Source organism: Oncorhynchus masou, chromosome 32 (assembly GCF_036934945.1).
Source record: "Oncorhynchus masou masou isolate Uvic2021 chromosome 32, UVic_Omas_1.1, whole genome shotgun sequence".
Lineage (NCBI taxonomy): Eukaryota > Metazoa > Chordata > Actinopteri > Salmoniformes > Salmonidae > Oncorhynchus > Oncorhynchus masou.
This window is the reverse complement of record NC_088243.1, coordinates 12,113,710-12,128,121: the sequence shown is the minus strand read 5'-3', so window position 1 is coordinate 12,128,121 and position 14,412 is coordinate 12,113,710. Positions and strand designations below refer to the sequence as shown.

Sequence of the window (14,412 nt, the reverse complement as noted above, 5' to 3'; positions counted from 1 at the left end):
TCTAATGCAAACCTGGCCCTCCCTCTCACCATGCCACGCTCTCCTGAATGAATGAATAAAGCTCACATTGAAGGTAGCCTTGACGTAGGTGTGTACAGACACGGTGGTGGAAGAACCCAGGATGTCAGGTGTCATCAGAGGGTTGGAGGAGAGCTGGCTGTCGTCTTGGAGCCAGGCGTTGTACCTCAGACCACACATCTTGATCCGCTTGCCAGGGTCCACAGTCAGGAGCTCTATAGGTACCACACAAACGTCGTAGATTAGAAACACAATTAGTCACCTCAACCCCAGTTCTAACTAACCTGATTTGGCTTATCAACCAGTTAATTATAACAATCAGGTGTGCTAGATCAGGGTTAGAATGAAAACCTACAGGACAGTAGCTCTCCAGGAACAGGGTTGGAGAGCCTTGGAGCAGACAGAACCTGTGGTGAACATGACAGACAGAACCTGTGGTGAACATGACAGACAGAACCTGTGGTGAACACTGAGCAGCATCACCTGCACACTAGAAGATCCACAACTCCTACCAGACAACACCAAATCAAAACTAATACATCAACTCAATCAATAATGCTGTCACTCAAAACTTTTACCAGACGAGGGGTGAAACACAAGAAAAACAAACGTTTAACTGGCCGGACATGCAGAATAATTATTTTAGTTATTCAGTAAGTTGAACCATTGAAGCAAGGTGCAACCTTCACCTTGTAGCAAAGCATGCCTGAAGTTCATATCAAAAGCCCTGATCAGGGTCAACTCGAATTGAAAGGGTAGGAAGCATGACTTTTTACTCACCAATGTAACAACACAGTGTGGTCAAAGACTTAGTAACTTATTTGATGTCACAATCTGGTTACCTAGAAGTACAAACATAGTTACGTTTTTGGGTTATTACATATTTATTTACTTATTTCTGGATATCTTTGAAACTACCCACAATGCGCTATTTCTCAATGTCATATTGAGTTCGTATGCTAACTCGGTAGCTTGCTGAAGCTGGCTAACGTTAGCAGTTAGCCATGCTAGCATGTAATTACATTCTGGACAAAGTGTTGGCGGTGGCGAGCTACAATCCACCAATCACAGGAAGTGTGACGTAAACAAGACGCAGATGGGGCACGTGCGGCCATACAGCATTTCTTCCCGTGGGCTTAAAACGAAAGAGAAAATCATACCTGCTCTAATTGTGTAGTACCTCGTCTGTTGTCCTTCTTGTTTTGTCAACTTTTCGGCATGTTCTCTGTCTAAGTAGGCTACGGGAGTTATGTAACTTTTTCCACCTTGGCTTAGTGCTAGCTCGCTAGCTGACGGACATCTGGAATCAATCTATTTGGGATTTTCCCTTCACCATCGGCGCCCACCTCCCCCTGGCTTTGGTAGCTAACCCAGCCTGCAAGCTTTTATCATCGGATGGGCCCCAGCCATCAACCTGTAAGACTGCTCTAATATTATTTGATTACTGGTTAGATGGCGTTATGCACTTCCAATACTTTGGTTTACTTGAATGTAGCAGTAAGTTAGGTGTTGATAGCAACTAGTTGTCTCATGTAGTGCTAATGTAGCATTAGCAGGCTAGTAGGGCTAACGTTTGCAGGCTAGTAGGGCTAACGTTTGCAGGCTAGTAAGGCTAACGTTTGCAGGCTCGTAGGGCTAATGTTTGCAGGCTAGTAGGGCTAACGTTTGCAGGCTAGTAAGGCTAACGTTTGCAGGCTCGTAGGGCTAACGTTTGCAGGCTAGTTGTGCTAACGTTTGCAGGCTAGTAGGGCTAACGTTTGCAGGCTAGTTGTGCTAACGTTTGCAGGCTAGTTGTGCTAACGTTTGCAGGCTAGTAGGGCTAACGTTTGCAGGCTAGTAGGGCTAACGTTTGCAGGCTAGTAAGGCTAACGTTTGCAGGCTAGTAGGGCTAACGTTTGCAGGCTAGTAAGGGCTAGAAACCTTAAATTAATTTGTAACAATAACTTCATAAAGTATTTCCTTGTAAGTTGGCTGAAATTGTAATTGAAATCAGTAGTCATGCAAACAATTTGGTTAAGACTGAAGTCATACATTTGAAGTTATTTCTGTTGTTTACTTTATAGGGAACAGGCTGGCTTGCCTCCATATTAAATCACCTCATTCTCTGACATGACTTCATCGTTCTTCCTCATTTTGATCGCTTTTAAGTAATAACTCGATAAATAGAGAAGCGAGGAGTAACTTTGCACTGAGACTTATCAATAGCTTCCAATTTAATAAATAGCTTCTCCTTTAATAAATAGCTTCCACTTTAATAAATAGCTTCTCCTTTAATAAATAGCTTCTCCATTTCAATTTTCTCAATGATTGAATTGGAATTTCAGTTAGTTCCTAAATTGACCGACTTCAATTCGAATTGACCCCAACCCTGATGTTCCATTTCCCAGGCTCACCTTGTATGAGGTCTTTGGCCTGCTGTGAGACACTCCGCCAAGCCTCTCCCTCGAAAGAGAAGTCTCCCTGTTTAATCTTCTTCATGATCTCTTCAGCACTGGTGCGGGCCAGACTCTTCCCCTGACACTGGAATGGCACCTGACCCGACAGCATGGTGTACTGAAATATAATAATAATAAATATATGATCCAATATAACAATAAATATTATGTTCCGTAATCCTACATGTAGCCTATATGTCAATATTGTGTATACTATGGTATGCATGTTCTCCATGCATGTGTACACACCTTTAAACCGTTAGCTTAGTAAATAATGTACCAGGTGTACTCTCACCTGATCTAAGCCTGATTGAGGTTGGCCTGGTTTCTAATTCCTCATTAAGCAAACAACATTTTTCCATTGCCTGTTTGTCTCTGTGGCTCTGTGACATGTGTGCGTGTCCGCTCCTGGGCTCACTATGCTTCCAGGGTACTCTGCCGTACAGAGCCTGGCCTGTCAGGAAGCATCACATCACGGCTCTGTACACACATTCAGCCGAGGCAGCACACTACTATACTGTACCCCCAGGGGGCGACGCAGAGAGAGAAAAGAGAGAGAGAGAGGCTGCACACTCGAGAGGCCAAGTGGAGAAATCGCTCTTCCTCCCTCCCCCTCTCTTCCTCAAGCTCAGTCTGATTAATAAAAACAACAACATCTGCTGAGGGATGGGGCTAGAGAAATGAAACCCGTCTCAAATTCATAGACAGCACTTTAAATGTAACAACGGACAGTCCATGACATCCCAGAGATTATTTATCCATCTTTAGATGCTACACATTGTTTACATTAAGAAAACCTCATGTTTTGGGTTATGATAAAAATCGACAATTTAAATGAGCATTGAAAAGCTTCCCAAAAGGCAGACTGTAGCCTAGGCTATTAACCCACTCCACTCTGAGTAGGACTGCAGCTGGAGTGCAGAGTGCTGCTCGTAGTGCTTCATTTACGGATGAATATTAAAGAGTTTCAGTACAGAACAGAGTATTTTTAATTTTAATTTGACCGTTATTTTACTAGGAAAGTCAGTTAAGAACAAATTCTTATTTTCAATGACGGCCTAGGAACAGTGGGTTAACTGCCTGTTCAGGGGCAGAACGACAGATTTGTACCTTGTCAGCTCGGGGATTCGAACAAGCAACCTTTCGGTTACTAGTCCAACGCTCTAACCACTAGGCTACCCTCGCACCCCAGTAGAGCAGAACAGAGTAGAGCAGAACAGAGCACAGCAGAGCAGAACAGAACAGAACAGAGCAGAGTAGAGCAGAACAGAGCACAGCAGAACAGAGCACAGCAGAACAGAGCACAGCAGAGCAGAGTAGAGCAGAGCAGAGCACAGCAGAACAGAGTAGAGCAGAGCACAGCAGAACAGAGCACAGCAGAACAGAGCACAGCAGAACAGAGCACAGCAGAACAGAGTAGAGTAGAGCAGAACAGAGCACAGCAGAACAGAGCAGAGTAGAGCAGAACAGAGTAGAGCAGAGCAGAGCAGAGCAGAGTAGAGCAGAACAGAGCAGAGCAGAACAGAGCAGAGCAGAACAGAGCAGAGCACAGCAGAACAGAGTAGAGCAGAGCAGAGCACAGCAGAACAGAGTAGAGCACAGCAGAACAGAGTAGAGCAGAGCACAGCAGAACAGAGCATAGCAGAACAGAGCAGAACAGAGTAGAGCAGCGCACAGCAGAACAGAGCATAGCAGAACAGAGCAGAGCAGAACAGAGTAGAGCAGAGCACAGCAGAACAGAGTAGAGCAGAACAGAGCAGAGCAGAACAGAGTAGAGCAGAGCACCACAGGATAAGAGAAGCATGGTAACTGTACTGAATAAGACAGAAGGATATCAGACAGGCCCTAACCACATAACACAATACCACAGCATGCAGAGAACACCAGAACAGCTCCGTATGTGAATGGCCTGGTCACACAGAATGTTGACTCACAACTGCTGAATCAAGCTGGAATTTGCTGTATCGACGCGTCAATGAAATGCCAGATCTACGAGAAGTGCAGCTAATAGGTATAAAGCAGGAGTGTCGAGCTCATTTTGACCACAGGCTGCATTCAGTCTTCACCTAGCTCCAGCAGCCGCACTGAAAATGTGTTAGATTTTCTTGCTATCAAAATGTGCAAAACACAGACCTTTGTCCAATTTTCGATGCTCGCTGACTGTCTAGCTTTCATTTTGGTGTTTTTTTAGCGAGCTGGAAAGTGAAGAGACTGTATAAAATGTAAGTCCATTATTATTTCTACAGTTTCAATTTGGTTGTAGTATTTGAAATATAGATTGAGGTAGTTTTCTCCCCCCAATACATTTTTTTTATAAAAAATGTATTTATTTATATTTTACTCAAACCACCTGCGGCCCGGATTAAATAAGCTTGAGTTTGTGTGAAACTCGGTTCCCTTGGTTCCCCAACCTCCTTCTCAAAACGCATTGGAGGAGAAGTTCTGAGGGAAGGACCTTCTCCTTCAATGCATTTGAAGGGTATACAGTGGGGAGAACAAGTATTTGATACACTGCCGATTTTGCAGGTTTTCCGACTTACAAAGCATATAGAGGTCTGTAATTTTTATCATAGGTACACTTCAACTGTGAGAGACGGAATCTAAAACAAAAATCCAGAAAATCACATTGTATGATTTTTCAGTAATTAATTTGCATTTTATTGCATGACATAAGTATTTGATCACCTACCAACAACCAGTAAGAATTCCGGCTCTCACAGACCTGTTAGTTTTTCTTTAAGAAGCCCTCCTGTTCTCCACTCATTGCCTGTTCATTAACTGCACCTGTTTGAACTTGTTACCTGTATAAAAGACACCTGTCCACACACTCAATCAAACAGACTCCAACCTCTCCACAATGGCCAAGACTAGAGAGCCGTGTAAGGACATCAGGGTTAAATTGTAGACCTGCACAAGGCTGGGATGGGCTATGGGACAATAGTCAAGCAGCTTGGTGAGAAGGCAACAACTGTTGGCGCAATTATAAGAAGATGGAAGAAGTTCAAGATGACGGTCAATCACCCTTGGTCTGGGGCTCCATGCAAGATCTCACCTCGTGGGGCATCAATGATCATGAGGAAGGTGAGGGATCAGCCCAGAACTACACGGCAGGACCTGGTCAATGACCTGAAGAGAGCTGGGACCACAGTCTCAAAGAAAACCATTAGTAACACACTACGCCGTCATGGATTAAAATCCTGCAGCGCACGCAAGGTCCCCCTGCTCAAGCCAGCGAATGTCCTGGCCCGTCTGAAGTTTGCCAATGACCATCTGATTGATCCAGAGGAGGAATGGGAGAAGGACATTTGGTCTGATGAGACAAAAATAGAGCTTTATGGTCAAACTCCACTCGCCATGTTTGGAGGAAGAAGAAGGATGAATAAAACCCCAAGAACACCATCCCAACCGGGAAGCATGGAGGTGGAAACATCATTCTTTGGAGATGTTTTTTTGCAAAGGGGCCAGGACGACTGCACCGTATTGAGGGGAGGATGGATGGGGCCATGTATCTCGAGATCTTGGCCAATAGCCTCCTTCCCTCAGTAAGAGCATTGAAGATGGGTCGTGCCTGGGTCTTCCAGCATGACAACGACCTGAAACACACAGCCAGTGCAACTAAGGAGTGGCTCCGTAAGAAGCATCTCAAGGTCCTGGAGTGGCCTAGCCAGTCTCCAGACCTGAACCCAATAGAAAATCTTTGGAGGGAGCTGAAAGTCTGTATTGCCCAGCGACAGCCCCGAAACCTGAAGGATCTGGAGAAGGTCTGTATGGAGGAGTGGGCCAAAATCCCTGCTGCAGAGTGTGCAAACCTGGTCAAGAACTACAGGAAGCATGATCTCTGTAATTGCAAACAAAGGTTTCTGTAGCAAATATTAAATTCTGCTTTTCTGATGTATCAAATACTTATGTCATCTAATAAAATGCAAATTAATTACTTTAAAAAAATCATACAATGTGATTTTCTGGATTTTTGTTTTAGATTCCGTCACTCACAGTTGAAGTGTACCTATGATAAAAAATTACAGACCTCTACATGCTTTGTAAGTAGGAAAACCTGCAAAATCGGCAGTGTATCAAATACTTGTTCTCCCCACTGTATGTATTCACTCCTCTGTACCCCCTCGGACCTCCACTCACCAGGATGACCCCCAGGCTCCAGAGGTCACATGACTCGTCGTAGCCGTCGTATTTGAGGATCTCCGGCGCGGCGTAGGCCAGGGTGAAACACGGTGTCTTCAGCAGCTGGTTGTCTGGAGGCTTCAGCCGGGCGAACCCAAAGTCTATGATCTTTATCTCAGCGTTCTCACTCTCATCTGTGAACAGCAGGTTCTGAAAAATGGGTTGCAAGAGAGAAACATGTTTGTGTTATTTCTACTCCGTCTAAATGTATCACTGCCAATTAGTAATGGCACATAGGTGGCATTTTCTAGCCTTGTGTCGGGGAAGGATGAGAAGCAACACTTCTGAGATGTCAGTTTCAGATCCACTTGCCCAAGTATTTGGTACTGTAATTTTATGTATTGATCACACACACACACACACACACACACACACACACACACACACACACACACACACACACACACACACACACACACACACACACACACACACACACACACACACACACACACACACACACACACACACACACACACAGCTTCAATAGTACCTCTGGTTTGAGGTCTCTGTGCACCACTCCTACGTCGTGCATGTGGCTGACGGCTGACACCAGTCTCCTCATGATGCGGCTGGCCTCAGTCTCACTGAAGTGCTGCTTCCTCCGGATCCTCTCCAGCAGCTCTCCACCACGCAGCAGCTCCAACACCAGGTACGTATGCAGCTAGAGAGAGACAGAAAGATGGACAGAGTTACTCCCAGTGTCTCCAGAGAGAAGCATTACAGTGTACAGTACAATATAATGAGTCATGTTTACTATGTATTAATAGTTAATATATGCATGGAAATATTCCTATAGATTTTGTAATTATATGTAATTATATTAGATTTGTAATGAAATCATATGCTTTACTGATCCGTCCTGCTCGGAGTGCTCTGAGCCAAGGATGTAGTTATACAATAGCTGAAATAGTTTCGGAAATTCTAACTGTAGAAACCCTGAATCCACATTTACATATTCCTAACAACAATTCAGCTCTTACAGTGACTGAGAGATGAGGAACAGAGGGGTGGGGAGCGGGCGGGTGGGTGGGTGAAGTGCAGGGTGGAAAATCGGGAGGCAGATTGGGAGAGGGGGGGGGGGTTTGAAAGGCGCAGCGAGGGGGCTTTGCTTTGATCTAGGTCAAAGCCCTCACTCTGCCTGCATCACGAATGGCACCAGATTCCCTTTTATAGTGTACTTCTTTTGCACAGGGCCCATAGGGCTATGGTCTAAAGTAGTGCACTATAAACGGAATAGGGTGCCATTTGAGTCGCAACCCTCTCTGAGGTACCAGTACAGTAACAATCCAGCAGAGCTCATCAGTGCTAGTGGTGCTCCTAGGCCTGAAGTGCCCCAGCTAATGAACCCCAGAAATATCAACCACACACACAGAGACATGAACACACACACACACACACTTGTTTGACCCAATTTGGAGCAAGTAGTTTTTTTTGTTCACTAAACGCAAGGCCCACATACAGAAATATGTTCCATGTGGGTTTGATTAATCTATACCTATAGTGGATGTACCTATATATGGTTCAGGAGCTGTACAGTACTGAGACAAATACAACCTGAACTATGAGGGGGATAGTATCGTCTTTATTATAGGACAATGGGAAGGAGAGAGCAGAGGGAGAATGTCCCGGAAGGAGAGAACAGAGGGAGAATGTCCCGGAAGGAGAGAACAGAGGGAGAATGTCCCGGAAGGAGAGAGCAGAGGGAGAATGTCCCGGAAGGAGAGAGCAGAGGGAGAATGTCCCAGGAGGAGAGAACAGAGGGAGAATGTTCCGGAAGGAGAGAACAGAGAGAGAATGTCCCAGGAGGAGAGAACAGAGGGAGAATGTCCCGGAAGGAGAGAACAGAGGGAGAATGTCCCAGGAGGAGAGAACAGAGGGAGAATATCCCAGGAGGAGAGAACAGAGAGAGAATGTCCCGGAAGGAGAAAACAGAGGGAGAATGTCCCGGAAGGAGAGAACAGAGAGAATGTCCCGGAAGGAGAAAACAGAGGGAGAATATCCCAGGAGGAGAGAACAGAGGGAGAATGTCCCGGAAGGAGAGAACAGAGGGAGAATATCCCAGGAGGAGAGAACAGAGGGAGAATATCCCAGGAGGAGAGAACAGAGGGAGAATGTCCCAGGAGGAGAGAATAGAGGGAGAATGTCCCGGAAGGAGAGAACAGAGGGAGAATATCCCAGGAGGAGAGAACAGAGGGAGAATGTCCCAGGAGGAGAGAATAGAGGGAGAATGTCCCAGGAGGAGAGAACAGAGGGAGAATGTCCCGGAAGGAGAGAAGAGGGAGAATGTCCCAGGAGGAGAGAACAGAGGGAGAATGTCCCAGGAGGAGAGAACAGAGAGAGAATGTCCCGGGAGGAGAAAACAGAGGGAGAATGTCCCGGAAGGAGAGAAGAGGGAGAATGTCCCAGGAGGAGAGAACAGAGAGAGAATGTCCCGGGAGGAGAGAAGAGGGAGAATGTCCCAGGAGGAGAGAACAGAGGGAGAATGTCCCGGAAGGAGAGAACAGAGGGAGAATGTCCCAGGAGGAGAGAACAGAGAGAGAATGTCCCAGGAGGAGAGAACAGAGGGAGAATGTCCCAGGAGGAGAGAACAGAGGGAGAATGTCCCGGGAGGAGAGAAGAGGGAGAATGTCCCAGGAGGAGAGAACAGAGAGAGAATGTCCCAGGAGGAGAGAAGAGGGAGAATGTCCCAGGAGGAGAGAACAGAGGGAGAATGTCCCAGGAGGAGAGAACAGAGAGAGAATGTCCCGGAAGGAGAGAACAGAGAGAGAATGTCCCGGAAGGAGAGAACAGAGAGAGAATGTCCCGGGAGGAGAGAAGAGGGAGAATGTCCCGGAAGGAGAAAACAGAGGGAGAATGTCCCAGGAGGAGAGAACAGAAGGAGAATGTCCCGGAAGGAGAGAACAGAGGGAGAATGTCCCGGAAGGAGAGAACAGAGGGAGAATGTCCCAGGAGGAGAGAACAGAGGGAGAATGTCCCAGGAGGAGAGAACAGAGGGACAATGTCCCAGAGGAATCTAGTTTCCACATTCTTCTGCTCTGTTCTATCAGTGACTTAATTAGGCTGCCTGTCTGACGTTAGTCTCGTCTCCATCACTGGCCTCGTCAGATAGCGACTATTTCTGAAGATGGGCTTTTACTGGCAATGCTTGGAATACCAGGTCTCTCTTGTAAAATAGATTTTAGCACAATGAGAAGCACCTGTATAAATAAAAGTGAAATGAAAATATGTGGTTGCTTTGCTTACTTCAGCTGAATCCAATAAATATTGAGGTGAAAAATCCTTACCTGGTCATGGTAAATCTCGTGAGTCTTGATGATGTTGGGGTGGCCGTCGCAGAGCTTCAGAGCTGTGATCTCTTTCTGTGTCTGAGCCTCCATCCTAGAGGGGAGAGACAGGACAGAGTCATCCCTGAACAGAAAGGAGCCTCCATCCTAGAGGGGAGAGACAGGACACAGAGTCATCCCTGAACAGAAAAGAGCCTCCATCCTAGAGGGGGGAGACAGGACACATGGTGACAGAGAGTGTCATCAGTCTCCCAAGTGGCGCTGTGGTCTAAAGCACAGCATCGCACAGCATCTTTACTTGGCTCATCATGCTCTAGCGGCTCCTTGTGCTGGGCTGGGGGTCTACAGGCTGACGTCGGTTATCAGTTGAACGGTGTTTCCTCTGACACATAGGTGTGGGCTGGCTTCCAGGTTAAGCGGGCGGGTGTTAAGGAGTGAGGTCTGGCGGGTCATGTTTTGGAGCCCGTTGGGGAGACGCAGCGATGAGACAAGATCCAAATGAGTTATGACGAAAAGGGAGTAAAACACATTATGTATATACAGTACCAGTCAAAAGTTTGGACACAGCTACTCATTCAAAGGTTTTTCTTTATTTTTACTATTTTCTATACTGTGGAATAGTAGTGAAGACATCAAAACTATAAAATAGCACATATGTTTTCATGTAGTAACCCAAAAAAGTGTTATATTTGAGATTCTTCAAAGTAGCCTTAATAATAGCTTTGCACACTCTCGGAATACTCTCAACCAGCTTCATGAGGTAGTCACCTGGAATGCATTTAAATTAATAGGTGTTCCTTATTAAAAGTTAATTTGTGGAATTTCTTTCCTTCTTAATGCATTTGAGCCAATCAGTTGTGTTGTGACAAGGTAGGGGTGGTATACAGAAGATAGCCCTATTTGGTAAAAGACCAAGTCCATATTATGGCAAGAACAGCTCAAATAAGCAAAGAGAAACGACAGTCCATCATTTCTTTAAAAAAATCAAGATCAGTCAATATGGAAAACATCAAGCGTCAAAATAAAACTGGCTCTCATGAGGACCGCCACAGGAAAGGAAGACCCAGAGTTACCTCTGCTGCAGAGGATAAGTTCATTAGAGTTACCAGCCTCAGAAATTGCAGCCCAAATAAATACTTCACAGAGTTCAAATAAGACACATCTCAACATCAACTGTTCAGAGGAGACTGAGTAAATCAGGCCTTCATGGTCGAATTGCTGCAAAGAAACCACTAATAATGGACACCAATAAGATGAAGAGACTTGCTTGGGCCAAGAAACACGAGCAATGGACATTAGACAGGTGGAAATCTGTCCAAATTTGACATTTTTGGTTCCAACCGCCTTGTCTTTGTGAGATGCAGAGTAGGTGAACGGATGAGCTCTGCATGTGTGGTTCCCACCGTGAAGCATAGAGGTGGTGTGGTGTGATGGTGCTTTGCTGGTGACACTGTCTGTGATTTATTTAGAATTCAAGGCATACTTAACCTGCATGGCTACCACAACATTCTGTGGCGATATGCCATTCCATCTGGTTTGTGCTTAGTGGGATTATCATTTGTTTTTCAACAGGACAATGACCCAAAACACAACTCCAGGCTGTGTAAAGGCTATTTGACAAAGGAGAGTGATGGAGCGCTGCATCAGATGACCTGACCTCCACAATCACCCAACCTCAACCCAATTGAGATGGTTTGGGATGAGTTGGACTGCAGAGTGAAGGAAAAGCAGCTAACAAGTGCTCAGCATATGTGGGAACTCCTTCAAAACTGGTGGAAAAGCATTCCTCATGAAGCTGGTTGAGAGAATTCCAAGACTGTGCAAAGCTGTCATCAAGGCAATGGGTGGCTACTTTAAAGAATCTAAAATATATTTCGATTTTTTAAAACATTTTTTTTGGTTACTACATGTTTCCATATGTGTTATTTCATAGTTTTGATGACTTCACTATTATTCTGCAATGTAGAAAATAGTAAAAAATAAAGAAAAGCTCTTGAATGAGTAGGTGTGTCTAAACGTTTGACTGGTACTGTATATATAAAATAAAAAATAAGAATGTCATCCCTGAAAAGTAAGGTCAGTTTCACCACCACAACCTGGAATTGATATATATATATATATATATATATATATATATATATATATATATATATATATATATATATATATATATATATATATATATATATATATATATATATATATATATATATATATATATATATATATATATATATATATATATATATACATATATATACATACATATATATACATACATATATATATATATATATATATATATATACATATATATACATACATATATATATATATACATACATATATATACATATATACATACATATATATACATATACACATATATACATACATATATATACATATACACATATATACATATATATATATACACACACACACACACATATATATATACACACACACACACACACATATATATATACACACACACACACACATATATACACACACATATATATATACACACACACACACACACACACACACACACACACACACACACACACACACATATATACATATATATATATATGCTGGCCTGGATATATGATAGATAGATAGATATATATATATATACATATGTACACACATATATATATATATATATATATATATATATATATATATATATATATATATATATATATATATATATATATATATATATACATATATATATACATATATATATATATATATATATATATATATATATATATATATATATATATATATATATATATATATATATATATATATATATACATATATATATATATATATATATACATATATATATATATATATATATATATATATATATATATATATATATATATATATATATATATATATACATATGTACACACACGTTGTATGTCTGGTTGGACTGGCCAATCAAACCCAATAAAGAGCCATGCTCTACCAATAGGCTCTACCAATAGGCTCTACCAATAGGCTCTACCAACATATTGAGGACCACACGGACCTCCAGAGGACCACACGGACCTCCAGGGGACCACACGGACCTCCAGGGGACCACACGGACCTCCAGGGGACCACACGGACCTCCAGGGGACCACACGGACCTCCAGGGGACCACACGGACCTCCAGAGGACCACACGGACCTCCAGAGGACCACACTGGTCTGGGCCTGGTACGTGTCAGTTTGGCTTGACAATGATCATACTGTATAAGTCGACCATTCAGCACCAACTGATCTGGGATCAAGCAGGACTATGGTAACAGTACCTCTTACTGACGATCTTCACAGCGTACACCTGTCCAGTCTTCTTGTGGGTGCACTGCCTACAGATAGAGAAGCTTCCTTCACCAAGGGCATTGTCCTTCAGGTCCATCTCATAGTTCATATAAAACAGAGAGTCCTAAAGGAAGGGAAATCATTGTTTAGGTCAAATCAAAGCCATCTTATTACAAAGTTTGTCTATACCTCATCACGCCTCAGACCAAGCAACTGAGTAAAAATCCTGTTTTCAATGTGATCCAATGCTGTAACTATATGTTATATATATACATGTTATATTAGACACACCACAGTACACAGCCACACACATCAAGACTCATTATAGAGCTTAATGAAGCAAGGATGAGAGAGCAGAGGAGATAACAACCACCCCCCCAAAGAAAAAAACTTAGTTAATGCTGCCTAGCCTAAGTGTGTGTGTGTGGAGGGAAGAGATAACCCTATCCATCTAACTGTACTGTACACACACACACAGTAACAGTGCTGTACCTTCATCATGGTGTTGCAGGCCACAGCAATCATGAACCCCCACCCAGCTGTGTGTGTGTGTTGTACCTTCATCATGGCGCTGCGGGCCACAGCAGCAGACCCTGGTCTCTGTGATCTTGATCCTTCACACAGCTGCAGCGTGTCATCCATCACAGCATTTCTCTTGAACAAGATGGAGGGGGCCATGAACGAGTAACCCTGTAACCAGGAGACACAGAGGGAGATGAAGCAGGAGGGGGCCATGAACGAGTAACCCTGTAACCAGGAGACACAGAGGGAGATGAAGCAGGAGGGGGCCATGAACGAGTAACCCTGTAACCAGGAGACACAGAGAGAGATGAAGCAGGAGGGGGCCATGAACGAGTAACCCTGTAACCAGGAGACACAGAGAGAGATGAAGCAGGAGGGGGCCATGAACGAGTAACCCTGTAACCAGGAGACACAGAGAGAGATGAAGCAGGAGGGGGCCATGAACGAGTTGACGCATACATAGGAAGACAAGGTTTAATATGCAGGACAGAGACTGGTATACCCTTCACAGTATAGTGCCTACCAGAGACTGGTATACCCTCCACAGTATAGTGCCTACCAGAGACTGGTATACCCTCCACAGTATAGTGCCTACCAGAGACTGGTATACCCTTCACAGTATAGTGCCTACCAGAGACTGGT

The 14,412-nt window shown here is 43.9% G+C and overlaps 1 protein-coding gene across 4 annotated transcripts in view; it reads right to left on the bottom strand.

Annotated features, from left to right (window-relative positions):
- Positions 1–14,412, bottom strand: part of LOC135525593 (ribosomal protein S6 kinase alpha-5-like) — a 53,593-nt gene that overhangs the window by 4,659 nt on the left and 34,522 nt on the right. Inside the window, exons 10-17 of one of the 4 annotated variants that reach the window (XR_010453188.1) lie at positions 13,807–13,938; positions 13,239–13,372; positions 9,920–10,013; positions 7,126–7,296; positions 6,591–6,782; positions 2,412–2,571; positions 374–425; positions 67–233 (exon numbers count right to left, since the gene is read on the bottom strand). Coding sequence is in view for 3 of the 4 variants with exons in the window: in XM_064953310.1 (XP_064809382.1) it covers positions 67–233; positions 2,412–2,571; positions 6,591–6,782; positions 7,126–7,296; positions 9,920–10,013; positions 13,239–13,372; positions 13,807–13,938 (1,050 nt within the window). In the remaining variant the exon portion in view is untranslated. Of the gene's footprint in view, positions 1–66; positions 861–2,411; positions 2,572–6,590; positions 6,783–7,125; positions 7,297–9,919; positions 10,014–13,238; positions 13,373–13,806; positions 13,939–14,412 lie in introns of those variants that run through there. The other 3 variants (XM_064953310.1, XM_064953312.1, XM_064953311.1) reach the window with 3 other exon arrangements.